This window comes from Cydia pomonella, chromosome 19, assembly GCF_033807575.1.
Source record: "Cydia pomonella isolate Wapato2018A chromosome 19, ilCydPomo1, whole genome shotgun sequence".
NCBI lineage: Eukaryota > Metazoa > Arthropoda > Insecta > Lepidoptera > Tortricidae > Cydia > Cydia pomonella.
Genome location: NC_084721.1, coordinates 4,305,803 through 4,318,530, shown reverse-complemented (window position 1 = coordinate 4,318,530; position 12,728 = coordinate 4,305,803). Strand labels below are relative to the sequence as shown.

At 37.8% G+C, this 12,728-nt stretch overlaps 1 protein-coding gene across 2 annotated transcripts in view; it reads left to right on the top strand.

The window, feature by feature from the left end:
- Positions 1–12,157, top strand: part of LOC133528195 (dynein beta chain, ciliary-like) — a 62,002-nt gene extending 49,845 nt beyond the window's left edge. For both annotated transcript variants that reach the window (XM_061865459.1, XM_061865460.1), the window contains 15 exons: positions 567–822; positions 1,143–1,324; positions 1,437–1,568; positions 2,561–2,693; positions 2,892–3,118; positions 3,284–3,407; positions 3,539–3,675; positions 3,924–4,119; positions 4,458–4,631; positions 4,817–4,885; positions 5,102–5,284; positions 5,629–5,802; positions 6,609–6,757; positions 6,875–7,069; positions 11,760–12,157. In XM_061865459.1, coding sequence (XP_061721443.1) covers positions 567–822; positions 1,143–1,324; positions 1,437–1,568; positions 2,561–2,693; positions 2,892–3,118; positions 3,284–3,407; positions 3,539–3,675; positions 3,924–4,119; positions 4,458–4,631; positions 4,817–4,885; positions 5,102–5,284; positions 5,629–5,802; positions 6,609–6,757; positions 6,875–7,069; positions 11,760–11,859 — 2,431 coding nt within the window. In that variant the 3' untranslated portion in view covers positions 11,860–12,157. The remainder of the gene's footprint in view (positions 1–566; positions 823–1,142; positions 1,325–1,436; positions 1,569–2,560; positions 2,694–2,891; positions 3,119–3,283; positions 3,408–3,538; positions 3,676–3,923; positions 4,120–4,457; positions 4,632–4,816; positions 4,886–5,101; positions 5,285–5,628; positions 5,803–6,608; positions 6,758–6,874; positions 7,070–11,759) is intronic.
- The last annotated feature ends 571 nt before the right edge of the window (positions 12,158–12,728 follow it).

The window sequence follows — 12,728 nt, the reverse complement described above, 5'->3', positions numbered from 1 at the left end:
TTTATCATTTAGAACCTGCCACATTCATTGAGTGAACTCTAGATTTTACCCTATTCATGATTGAGCTGTATGGGGAGTAAAGAATGGAAGGCGTTGATATCTTCTGAAGCATTTGCTTTTCGTCAATAAGACATTCAGTCGCATTGTCAATTCTTATACTTCACGCGTCGCATGATGATCCCTATGGGGATCGTGCGCGTTGGAGGGTCTGTCATCTTGCTGTCTGAATCGGAAACATGTACATTGACATTTCACGCCAATCGTAACTGTATCGTAATTATTTTGTGCATAGTAAGTTCTACAATCTGGTGGGCTACATTGGAAGCATAAACTTCACATTTACACGTCACGCTAAAACTCTGACGTCTCCTGTGCTGCCCCGTCCAGTTTATGCACGCTCCATATGACGGTTCCGACATACCTAATTAAAGATTTTGAAGATTTTTTTTTTTGCGTATTTTTAGTACTTAAATGTTACATTAAAATATTTTCAGTTCATGTAAAATGAAATGAATGATTGGACGCGCGATGTATAACTCTTATTTAGGTAAATGTTATCTTTCCAGACGAGCAGCCACACGTGCTTCTATATTGTATTTCATTTTGAACGACTTGTGCAAGATCAATCCTATCTATCAGTTCTCGCTTAAAGCATACAGCGTCGTATTCAAGGACGCTTTGGCTAAGGCAGAAGCTGCGGAAGAACTTGAGCACAGAGTTAGGAACCTCCTCGATAGCATCACCTACTTTGTGTTCCTTTACACTAGCAGAGGCCTGTTCGAGAGGGACAAACTGGTCTTTTTGTTTATCATCACTTTACAGGTAGATATTTAAATACTTACTTATATATTTTATACTAATATGAACGATTAGTCTAGCCAGACAGACAGTCTACTAAGAGGACTTAGTTGACCAAACTTTAAAAATCTTGACCTACTTGTTCTGTCACTCTTAAGAATTTAAGGGATAAATTATTGTATCCAGAATAATAAAATCGTCTACAGTGCAGACGATTAAATTATTCCGAATACAAATATCTAGTTAAGTCAATGCAGTTTGAGGGGGGCGAAGATTTGATTTGCTTTTTAATGCCTTAGACAATATTTTATTTAACTAAACTTATTACCTACTTGATTTAATAGATTTTACAAAATGATGGAAAAGTAGATCCACGAGAATTAGATTTCTTGTTGAAATATGCTGTAGCGCCAGAAAATTCTCCGTACACGTGGCTCTCTAACAACAGTTTTGGTGGTATTGTGGCCTTAGCTAAGATGGATGCCTTCGAGAACTTGGACAAGGATATAGAGGGTGCGGCAAAGAGGTATGACATTAATTAGTTAATTACATTATAAATGACAAGGTAATGAAAACAATGAATTACAAAAAAAAATGAGCATTTGTATGTAATAAAAATTTTTGCTACTCGTAAACAGATGGCAAAAATATACCGACGGCGAAGCTCCTGAAAGAGATAAATTGCCCGGAGAGTGGAAAAACAAATCGTCATTACAGCGCCTTTGTATTATGCGAGCTCTACGGCCCGATCGGATGTCCTATGCGTCAAAGTAAATAACTTATACTGTTGACAGCCCTGAGTTTTGGAAGATCTGGGGGCTTAGCCAAGATGACAATCGTTTGTAGAAAACGATACGAAACGCTATCTGTCTCTTTTATATCGATAACGTTTAGTTTCGTTTTCTCCAGACGATTGAGATCTTGGCTAGCCCCCAGTCTAGTCTCCGAATAAAAATTCTCGTGGAGACGAGATCTTACTCGGTAAATAGGAACTGTGCAGCAAAACTGGCTTAATAAAAGGCTCAAACTCCCTCGGCGAGACTGAAATTATTATACCTAATAGTTTATAGCTTTTGTTTTATTTGGAGACAGGACTGGGGGCTACTTTTGGTTTTATTAACCCTTTTCACAGCCCGTGTACCAATCTACGAGATTTTCTCAAAAAACTAAATATATTCCAACTAATCCAGCTTTGATAATTGAAGTCACATTTTCCGAAAGTGCAATTAAATTTGAACCTTAAATCGGAATACTAATGAATGGACTACGGAATGCAATTTTATTGGCGCGTATGTGGTCGATAAATTGCACTATGCCTGGAAAAGGGTTAATAGTCCAAGGCTTCCTTGAAGGGAATAGTGTTCCAATATTGTCATTAATTGACAGTATTGGAAAGCAAAAATTAATTCGTGAGGTCATGACAAATAACATTTCAGTTGAATGTCTCTACAAAAGTTGACAAAATGGAATCCTGAAACGTTCAAATTATAACAATATGGTTCAATGTTAATATTTGATAATAACTTGATAACTCTTAAAGTCACCCCACCCCACACTAGCGTATCCCGAGCGTCGGCGTCTAGTCAATTATATTGCTGCTGCTAGATGTATCTTCGCAGTGACGCCATTTTCGGTAGCGTTGACTAGACGCCGTCGGTCAAAATATGCTAGGGTGTAGTTAATCCAGTAACTTTGTTCTGATATTTTTTGAGTTACTGTATTAGGTGGCCAAACATATATTTATTATGGAAATTTATTTTAGCGCTTTTTGTGAAGAGAATTTAGGGACAAAGTTTGTTGAAGCGAGAACTCCACCACTAGAAAAATCCTTCGAAGAAAGTAACTCGACAACTGCTATGTTCTTCATTTTGTCGCCAGGAGTGGACCCGCTGAAGGTATACAGTACATAATACTAGCTACAAGCTCACCATTATCTCAATTTATTATTTATGGTCAGCAGCAAAAGTGGGTGGCCGGGTATCTAAAATTATCAATACGCTACATGGACTGTCATCGATCTTCCAAAAAAGAATGTCCAAATGTATATATAACTCGTCAACAATAATCTGCAGATAAATTTCGTTATGACACAGGACTTGGAAAAACTGGGTCGTAAACTGGGCTTTGCTACTGACAAAAAGAATTTCCACATCGTGTCCCTGGGTCAGGGCCAGGAGGTGGTCGCAGAAGAGGCTTTAGGCGTCGCGTCCGCGGGTGGGCACTGGGTTATTCTGCAGAACATCCACTTGGTGGCCAAATGGCTGGCGACGTTGGAGAAGAAGATGGAAGAATGCTTCGAAAGTCCGTTAGATGAATATAGGTGAATAGTACATATTAGTCTTATTACTCGTAATTTTCGCTTTTTGAAGAAGGAACCATGGGTCTCAAAGATCACGCAAACTCTATGGATCTCTGCAGCTGCCTGTATTGACAAGTAGTTGGGCCATCCAATTATTTGTTATGATACTTATGATTTATGACCCAGATTATTCTTGAGTGCTGAGCCTGCTGCCGATCCTGCGTATCACATCATTCCGCAAGGTATCTTGGAATCAGCAATCAAGATTACCAATGAACCGCCCAGTGGTATGTGGGCCAATTTGCATAAGGTAATATGAATACGGTTCTACTATTGCTTAAACATGTTACTGTTATTTTGTAGTAAAGTGGGAAGTACTATATATCTAGTGGTTTAGAAGTTGTGTAACTTATGTTTAAATAATCATTAACTTTTCTGCAGTCCTTGGATAACTTCAGTCAAGAAACTCTGGAAATGTGCAGTAAAGAGGCGGAGTTTAAATCAGTGTTATTTGCTTTATGCTATTTTCATGCTGTGGTCGCAGAGCGGCGCAAATTCGGGCCGCAAGGCTGGAACAGGTGTTTCTTTATTACTTATACTAGATTTTTGGCCTGACCGAGCGAACCTAAGGCCCCCAAGTGAGCCATGGCAAAATGTAGGGACACAATTAGGAGGATGTACCTTACCTTCACCTCCAAAATTACTTGACCTTTTTTATACTTATCTTAGAGATACACAGTGTTCGGAAACTCGAAGCTACTTATTATGATACATTCAGTAGAGCTTTCAATTATTGTGCTTCTAATAATTTTCACCCGTTTTTCAGATCGTATCCATTTAATTTCGGCGATCTTACTATCTGTGTATACGTGTTGTACAACTACCTGGAGGCAAATCCTCGCGTTCCGTGGGAGGATTTGCGGTATCTGTTCGGAGAGATCATGTACGGTGGTCACATCACCGATGACTGGGACAGGCGATTGTGTCGCACGTTCTTGCTGGAGTACATGCAACCAGAGTTGGTAAGATCTTCACTGAATCTACACGCAACCGCTCGCTTTGCAGTCACGAAGCACATATAAAAGAACTGATTGAGTTCTTGTATTTAGGCTGAGGAATTCTGATATCTTATCGAAAGGAATATCAGGATAGGGATAGCTAGATCAACCGAAATTTCTTTTAGAGTTTAGGCCGTCAGAGTTGACGGTGTGTGTACAGTCGAGTGAAACAAAGATTTAGTCAAATGGAGCTAGAGTTCCTGAAATCTACTTAGCTTTGTCATCCAAACTTACTTTCTCTTTTCTCTCACTACTTCACGTTTAACTCACTAGTGGTAAAATGTGATTCTAAACCTTTTCAGGTGGACGGTGAATGCGTTTTAGCCGTAGGGTTCACTTCGCCGCCTAATTCGGACTATGTCGGCTATCACCAGTACATTGACGACTTTTTACCCGACGAGACTCCTTACCTATACGGATTGCATCCTAATGCTGAGATTGGATATTTGACGACGGTGTCAGAACGACTTTTCAGGGTATTTTTATGTTCCTTTTTTCATAATGGTTTCGAAGAAAAATCATAATTGGTAAACTCAGTGGGTTTAAAAAGTGGTGTGAGAGTTGTAAGAGTTTTTCCTTTATGTTCTAATCAATAAAGGTTCGTTGCTGCTTTTCCTTAGGTACGCTAATGTAATTATTTTACTCAATGATCTGGTTTTAGGTCGTGTTTGAACTGCAACCGCGAGACACTGGCGCACAGGCTGGTGGAGGTGCTACCAAAGAAGAAACGGTTTGTATACTTCATCTCAAGTCCCCTATGATTTCTTAATGACTACTTATTCCACCAGGTGCAGATAAAAAAACGGCGTTGGTGAGAGTTAGCTAGAACCAAAACAATCAAAAGATCTCAAACCTTTGAGTTGTTTGAGTAGTTGTAAAACTAGGAGTCTTTGAATTTCACAGGATTTCCTGTGTCACGAAATATAACTAAGTTTCTTTTTGACAGGTAAAAGCCATAATAGAAGACATCCTAGACAGAGTGCCTGAGCCCTTCAATCTTCAAGAGCTGATGGGTAAAGTGGAAGAGTTGACTCCTTACATTATCGTCGCATTTCAAGAGTGTGAGCGTATGAACCGGCTCATGGGTGAAATACGAAGGTCTCTTAAAGAGTGCGAGCTCGGACTTAAGGTAAAAACGGAATATGGTTATCTAGTTGATCTTTTTTATAAGCAGATACCAATTACGAATACCTACTTATTTCAAATCTTGGGAAACCAATAAGGTCCTCGAAGCCTTGTGCACGTAGCGTCATCTTATAAATGGGTACTTACCAGTAGCTTTTCTGCCAACATCTTCAAATATCTTTGGAAAATTCTAAACTTTAAGCCAACATTAGAACTGTTCCCGTTCATCTACATAAGGAAGTTTGTTTTCGCAAATAGGACAAAGAGTAATGATGAGGGTTATACATTTAAGACTATGTAAAAAAGTTTTCAGTACTAATCGTCAAATAACTTTATTGTAAAATTCAGGGCGAGCTAACGATCAGCAGCGACATGGAAAAATTGATGGAGGCACTCTTCATAGACCGCGTGCCCGACGCGTGGACCAAACTCGCGTATCCCAGTTTACTCGGCCTGGCCTCTTGGTTCGCCGACCTTTGCCTGCGACTTAGTGAGCTCGAGAATTGGTCTGGGGATTTCAATGTGCGTCTGTATTGTTACTACAACCAAATGACACAAACACAAACACATAATACAATCCACATCAAAGTCATACAAAAATATTTTAATGAATATTAATGGCATAACATAATGACGACCAGTTTGGCCTAGTGGGTAGTACCCCGCCTACGAAGCCGATGGTCCCGGGTTCAAATCCTGGTAAGGGCATTTATTCGTGTGATGAGCATGGTAATTTGTTCCTGAGTCATGCGTGTTTTCTATGTATTTAAGTATTTATAATTATTTTATATATTATATATATCGTTGTCTAAGTACCCTCAACACAAGCCTTATTGAGCTTACTGTGGGACTTAGTCAATTTGTGTAACAATGTCCTATAATATTTGTATATTTATAACATACCGTTCATTAGAGAGCCAAATAATATGTTCCTAAACAGCGATGTACTTTGAAGGTGGCGCTTTTTATATAGTCTGCCCACACTAATTTCTATAGTTTATTTCCAAGAGATTGGTACTATGTTGGTTTGTAGAAGGTGTTGAGTCAACATATTCTGCCGGCATGCATCGGCGTAGAAAACATTATTTGCCAAATTGACATGTCAGTAGAAAAGTCATATGTACCTGGTAGTGAACCAAGCTCGCTTACATCTTGTCCGGGATTACTCAAGGTAACGCCGAACGGGGGAGACTTCATTCATATCCGGTATATCGAGATGCAAATATTAGCAACTTATTTGCCTGGCTTGGTACGAAGGGACTGGATCTCGAAAGTGGTTTTTCTACAGAAATTCTAAGATATATATAAGTTTAACTTTCCCTTTACAGTTGCCTCCAGCAGTGTGGCTGGCTGGTTTCTTCAACCCGCAGTCGTTCTTGACGGCCATCATGCAACAGACCGCCAGAAAGAACGAGTGGCCGCTCGACAAAATGTGTCTCAACTGTGATGTTACTAAAAAGAGTCGGGCCGATTTCAAGTAAGTGGTCTAAGGTATTTCTTGACAGCTCGTTTTGTAAGACCATTCCATCCGATCTCCACCGAAGTATAAATTCTCCGTACCAAACCTCATACTAACTGTTTATTTCTCGAACAGTGCCCCACCCCGTGAAGGCGCCAACATCCACGGTCTATACATGGAAGGCGCGCGCTGGGACACGGCCAGCGGCGGCATCGTGGAGTCGCGCATGATGGAACTGTTCCCAATAGTCCCCGTCATCTACATCAAGGCGGTGACACAGGATAAGCAAGATACGCGTAATGTGTACGAGTGCCCCGTCTATAAGATCCGGTGAGTCTGGTTTAGTCTTTAACAGTGCCCCGCCTCGTGAAGGCTCCAACATCCACGGTAAGTATATGGAAGGCACGAGCTGGGACGCGGCGAGCGGCGGCATCCTGGAGTCACGCATGATGGACCTGAGGGCCTACCGCGAACCACGTTCGACGTGTTGCCTCCCTGTCGCACTTGTGAATTCATACGTAAGTGTGACGTGTTTCCTACACGTTGAACGTGGTTCGCGCTATCACGGTAGGCCCTCTGTTCCCTATAGTTCCCGTCATCTACATCAACACAGGACTTAACCTGTGTCACTGCCTGCTAATACACGTGCAACGTTTACGAGTGCCCCTACCTATAATAAAGTAGGATAACCAAAACAACACATAAGGGTCTTTATTGATAGAGATGTTGACAAGAATCGCGAATGTATAAAATGTTGTTTTTACCATAGCAGGGAATATTTGAATGCTGAAAATCATATTTTTCAGTACATCCTGTAGCTTAGGATACTGGACGGGTTTTTTTAAAATTACGTATCGGCAGATTCCTCTTGCCCTTCATAACTTGTTACACTTGTTTTATTACAGAAAAATTAAACCATTATTATTTTTTCTTCTAGCGCCTAAACTATTAAGCGGATTTCAATAAAATATACATCAGTAGACCAATAATTAGTACAAGAGTACTATGCAATACAAAGTTACTAAAATTAACGGAGGAAAACTTTTTAGGACTAAATAATGTGATTGCAAAAACAGATTTTAGGTCTTAAATGGGGTTCAAACAATAGTGACAGTAATCAAATATGACAACTACAATTTCTGGGATATTGTGTAAGGCGAAGAGAAATCTTATTAAATTCCACACAATAAATGTTAAAATAGCCTAAAATGGCTCATAGAAATATGGCTCAGAAGTCAAAAAGTTATACTACTGACGTTTTATTCAAATAAAACTCGGTATAAATATATATTTGTACTTTTTATTACATACATTTTGCCTGTCTGACCTTGACATGTTCTATGAGGGAGTAATTGGTACCATATTAAAAGTTGCTCAATATGACCTATATATTCAGCCCGTAAATTATTGCAGGTGACTAATTATCTAATTAAACACCCTGTATGCACAACCATGCAAACTGCAGTCACAAAAAAGTTGTCAAACTGACTGATGTTAATTGCCAATCTTTTTTGGGCTTATCTGGGGCTATTCAATTTACCAAAAGTAAATTATTTGATGGTGACAAGTTTCTTTAGTAAGAACAAGGATTTTCGTGCAGCAGAATTTAGGTACGTGAAAACATCTTTGCAAGTAATATTTTTAAAATTATGCCATGCCATGTAAAGCTTTTAAAATATATCATACCTATTATTTCATGAAGAAGCGGTAGTGGCCGAGTGGATATGACGTCCGACTTTCAATCCGGAGGTCGTGGGTTCAAATCCTGGCTCGTACCAATGAGTTTTTCGGAACTTATGTACGAAATGTCATTTGATATTTACCACTAGCTTTTCGGTGAAGGAAAACATCGTGAGGAAACCTGCACACATCTGCGAAGAAATTCAACAAAGGTGTATGTGAAGTCCCCAATCCGCATTGGGCTAGCGTGGGGACTATAGCCCGAGCCCTCTTGCACATGAGAGGAGGCCTGTGCCCAGCAGTGGGACGTATATAGGCTGAATTATTATTATATTATTTCATACTGTTGATTTATTAATAATTATACTGTGGATACTAAGTTACTAACATAGTCTTAAAGAAAATATGTAACTAATCTTACATATATGGGTATAATTAGGGAATGCAAACCGGTTTTAACCGAAACCGAAAAAACCGGTTAAAACCGGTTTTTTGACGGAAACCCAAAACCGGGTTTTTAGAATTTGAAAAAACCGGTTTCGGTTTTATTCGGTTTTTTTTATTTACCTAAGTTGCATGTTTTATTCATTATAAGGGTATAAATCGGTCCTAAACCGGTTGAATCGACATCAAATCAAATAATGTGGTGTTGTGTTAGTTTGATCATTTGTAACGCTAAATGAATTTTTACGGTACAAAATACACAAATACGAAAGATTTAAATAATATAAAGTACTGGCAGTGGCAGGACATCCGTGCTGGTGTACGAATTGTATAGTAGTACTTTTTAATAAAAGGTCTTACTTATAATTTATAATTTTATTATGCGATGCACTGTAGAAAAATTTCACGGAATCAATTATATCAATGGCAGCTTTAGAGTCTTTTGTTGGTTCGGTGATAACGACTTACCGAGAACCTTTTTTTGAGATTAATAGTACAAATACTAATTAAAGTTGATTATGGAGTAAAAACAAAGCTTGTTTCATTTATTTCCTACTTTACAAATCCATAATAACTTAGCAAATATTTTATAAAGGAAGGTAGTAACAGTAAACGAATTAACTACTTGAATATATACTAGAAGACAGCGAAAAACTTAGAGCAAGATTTCGGATTGGGCCATTTGATTTAAGACAAATAACATTAAATTATAAATTGATATAGATTTAGATTTAGATTTATTTATTTCACAACATATGATTACAGTACAAATTACATCAATGTCAATTTATAAGAATCTATATTGTGATCGTCAGAAATAAACTTAAATAATAACAAGATAATCCAAATAAATTAATTTTAAAAGGATAGTCAAATAATATCAAGAATAAGCAAACACAATGTCAAATCATTATTCAATTATAAATTATTCAGTTATGTCAAAAAATTCACTTATTGAATATAATGGGTTGTCCAGTAAAAAGTTTCTCAATAGACGCTTGAATGTTGTATCGGATGTGTCCGTCCTTATTTTTGCAGGTAATCGCTCATAATAAGTCGGACCGATGACACGCGGGTTCTTAGCTGCAAGTGCCATGCGACGTGGAACTGTTCGTAATCGACCTGTAGTTCTAATGTTTATACCAGCTACCTCAACGCGTTTAAACAAAGATAGGTTATTTCTAACATACATAAGGATTTCGAACAAATATAACGAGTAGTGCGTCATTATTTTGTGCGTTACAAAAAGGCCCCTGCATGAATGTCTAGGCTTCGCACCTGCTAGTGTTCTTATTGCCTGTTTTTGCATGATAAACACTCGGTTAGCATGCGTAGAGTTTCCCCAAATGAGTACACCATACGTCATTAGTGAGTGGAAGTGAGCGTAGTAAATCGATTTTAATGTAACATACGAAACAAGGGGTTTCAACTTCCGTAACGCAAAGACTGCACTACTCAATCTATTGCATAGCTGGTCAACATGGCACTTCCAGTTCAGATTCGAATCCAACATAAAGCCAAGGAACTTCGTTTCACTGCACATTGGCATAGGGCAGTCCACTACACATGGGGGCGCAGTAGTCGTCCGTCCTGAGAATAACATGACGTTAGACTTGCTGACGTTAAGAAGTAAAGTAACCCATTTGCAGTAAACCACCGTTTTAACTGCCTACATGCCTCATTGATATTCTCGCCAAGCTGTTTGTATGTTTGCGCGCTGATTATGACCGTAGTGTCATCTGCAAATAGTACTGACAGCCCGGTTGTGATGGCAGATGGGAGATCATTGACGTAGGCTAGAAACAGAGTGTTTCCAAGGGCTGATCCTTGGGGAATGCCTAACTTGATATGGCCAATGTCAGACTGGAATCGTTTGCCATTTGAGGACAGTTTAACCTGTTGTCTTCGGCCCGACAAAAATGAAGCAATTAAGCGATGCGCCTCACCCGTTACGCCATAACATTTTAACATATCCAGGAGCATTGTGTGACTTATTACGTCAAATGCTTTAGATAAGTTATTGTCATATATTTAAGAAAAAAATGACCTATCCCATCGGTGTCTAACCAAAAAAATAATTAAATTAAATTGGTGTGTTCCTACTCCTAGTTACAAATAACATTAAGTCATTTGACAATTCCCATACAATACAATAAAATAGTCAGATATTCTGTCTTTAATTTCGTGATAAAATCGTGTATATACTATACTTGCATTCGTTTTTACACGTGAAGCAATCTTTTCTTTATTCCATGGCGATGAATTTAAGAATTATTGGTCCTTAGAACCGAAACCGGTTTTAACCGGTTTCGGTTTTTTTGTTGGTAAAACCGAAGAAAAAACCGGTTTTGAAAAACCTCCGGTTTTTGCATTCCCTAGGTATAATACCTGAAATAAATAGTTCAATTCAATTTTGTTATTCATTATTTTACATGCATACTGCTTATTGCAGGGGGGTCACCTCTTTCTGCATCTGACTACTTTACAGCCTTTGATCACAATGCCTGTGACTGACAATTTGACAGCATTTGTTTATTTGTCACATCGTGTCGTCTTCTATATCACGTGACATCTTGAAGCGTTCAGGCGCGAAATTTTACCACTAAACTAAACTTGACTTATCATTTATAATTAATGATTGCAATTCTTTAATATATATTTTGTAATAAATTATTGCTAATAATAAGAATGTAAAATGAAAAAGAGTTTTGTAAATTTGTGAACATCTCTATTGGTGTAATATTCATCGTTTTTCTTATTATTATTACTATCAGCTTTAAGTAATATGCAAGTTTTTGCATAAAAAAGTTTTGCCGTATGGGTCTTCATCTCTGTCAGCCATAAGGCATGGCGTCATAGTTTCTGTCTCATGAATCTCATGATACAATTATTTCAGAATGCGAGGGCCGACATTCGTGTGGACTTTCAACTTGAAGACGAAAGACAAACCAACACGTTGGACTCTAGCCGGTGTTGCCCTACTGCTCGGCGTCTAGATAAGTAGATACTGTAGGTAGTAGAATCTTCGCCTAAATATGTGGTTTTTAGTTATTTATTGTTTTATATTGGATTTTTATTGTGTGGTCTAGTAGCGTAGTGTTACAGTAGCAAAGGCACTTTACAATTATTAGTATTCCATCAGTTACTAAGTTCCACATCATTTCGGCATTCAGGATTAAGGATTAACTATGTGACGCCACGGCGCTGGACCTTTTTTAGGTGTAATTGTTATGTACATATTTGTTGTTTAATGTGATTCTTATTTAAATGACCTAAATAAAGACGTATTTGTAACATTTTTGTATTCAATTCGTAAATAATAATCTCTTTAGTCATCCACACCACTTACTTCTCTGGTTTTCCTTGTTTATTAATATAAACTGGGAGTCAGGTTGGGTAACGTTAACAGGAAATAAAAACAAAATGTATTTATAGTTGTTTTACTTATAATAAGATATCTAAATAATTGAGTATTGACAATCACTTGTGCTTGCAAAATGTCGAACATTTTTTCGAATATTGTGCTAATAATTAAATAACTTCGGGTAACGGAAGACAACACAATCGCATGATTTGTGTATTATTCAATAGATAAAGACATCTACTTTGTAAAAATAATGAGAGATTGCATAATATGTATTTAGAACTACTATGAACGGGGATTTATGTATACTCGAATCGTTATAAATGATTTATATAATATTGAATATTTCTGTTTAATACTATTAGAAAAATAGATGTTAATTTTCTTTTTCATGTTTTCACATTATGCTACTGGACGGAATCAATCAGTCAATCAAAATCACAATTGCAATTTTCAACAAAATAGATAATAATCCACGTGTACCTTTGGTACCTACACAGT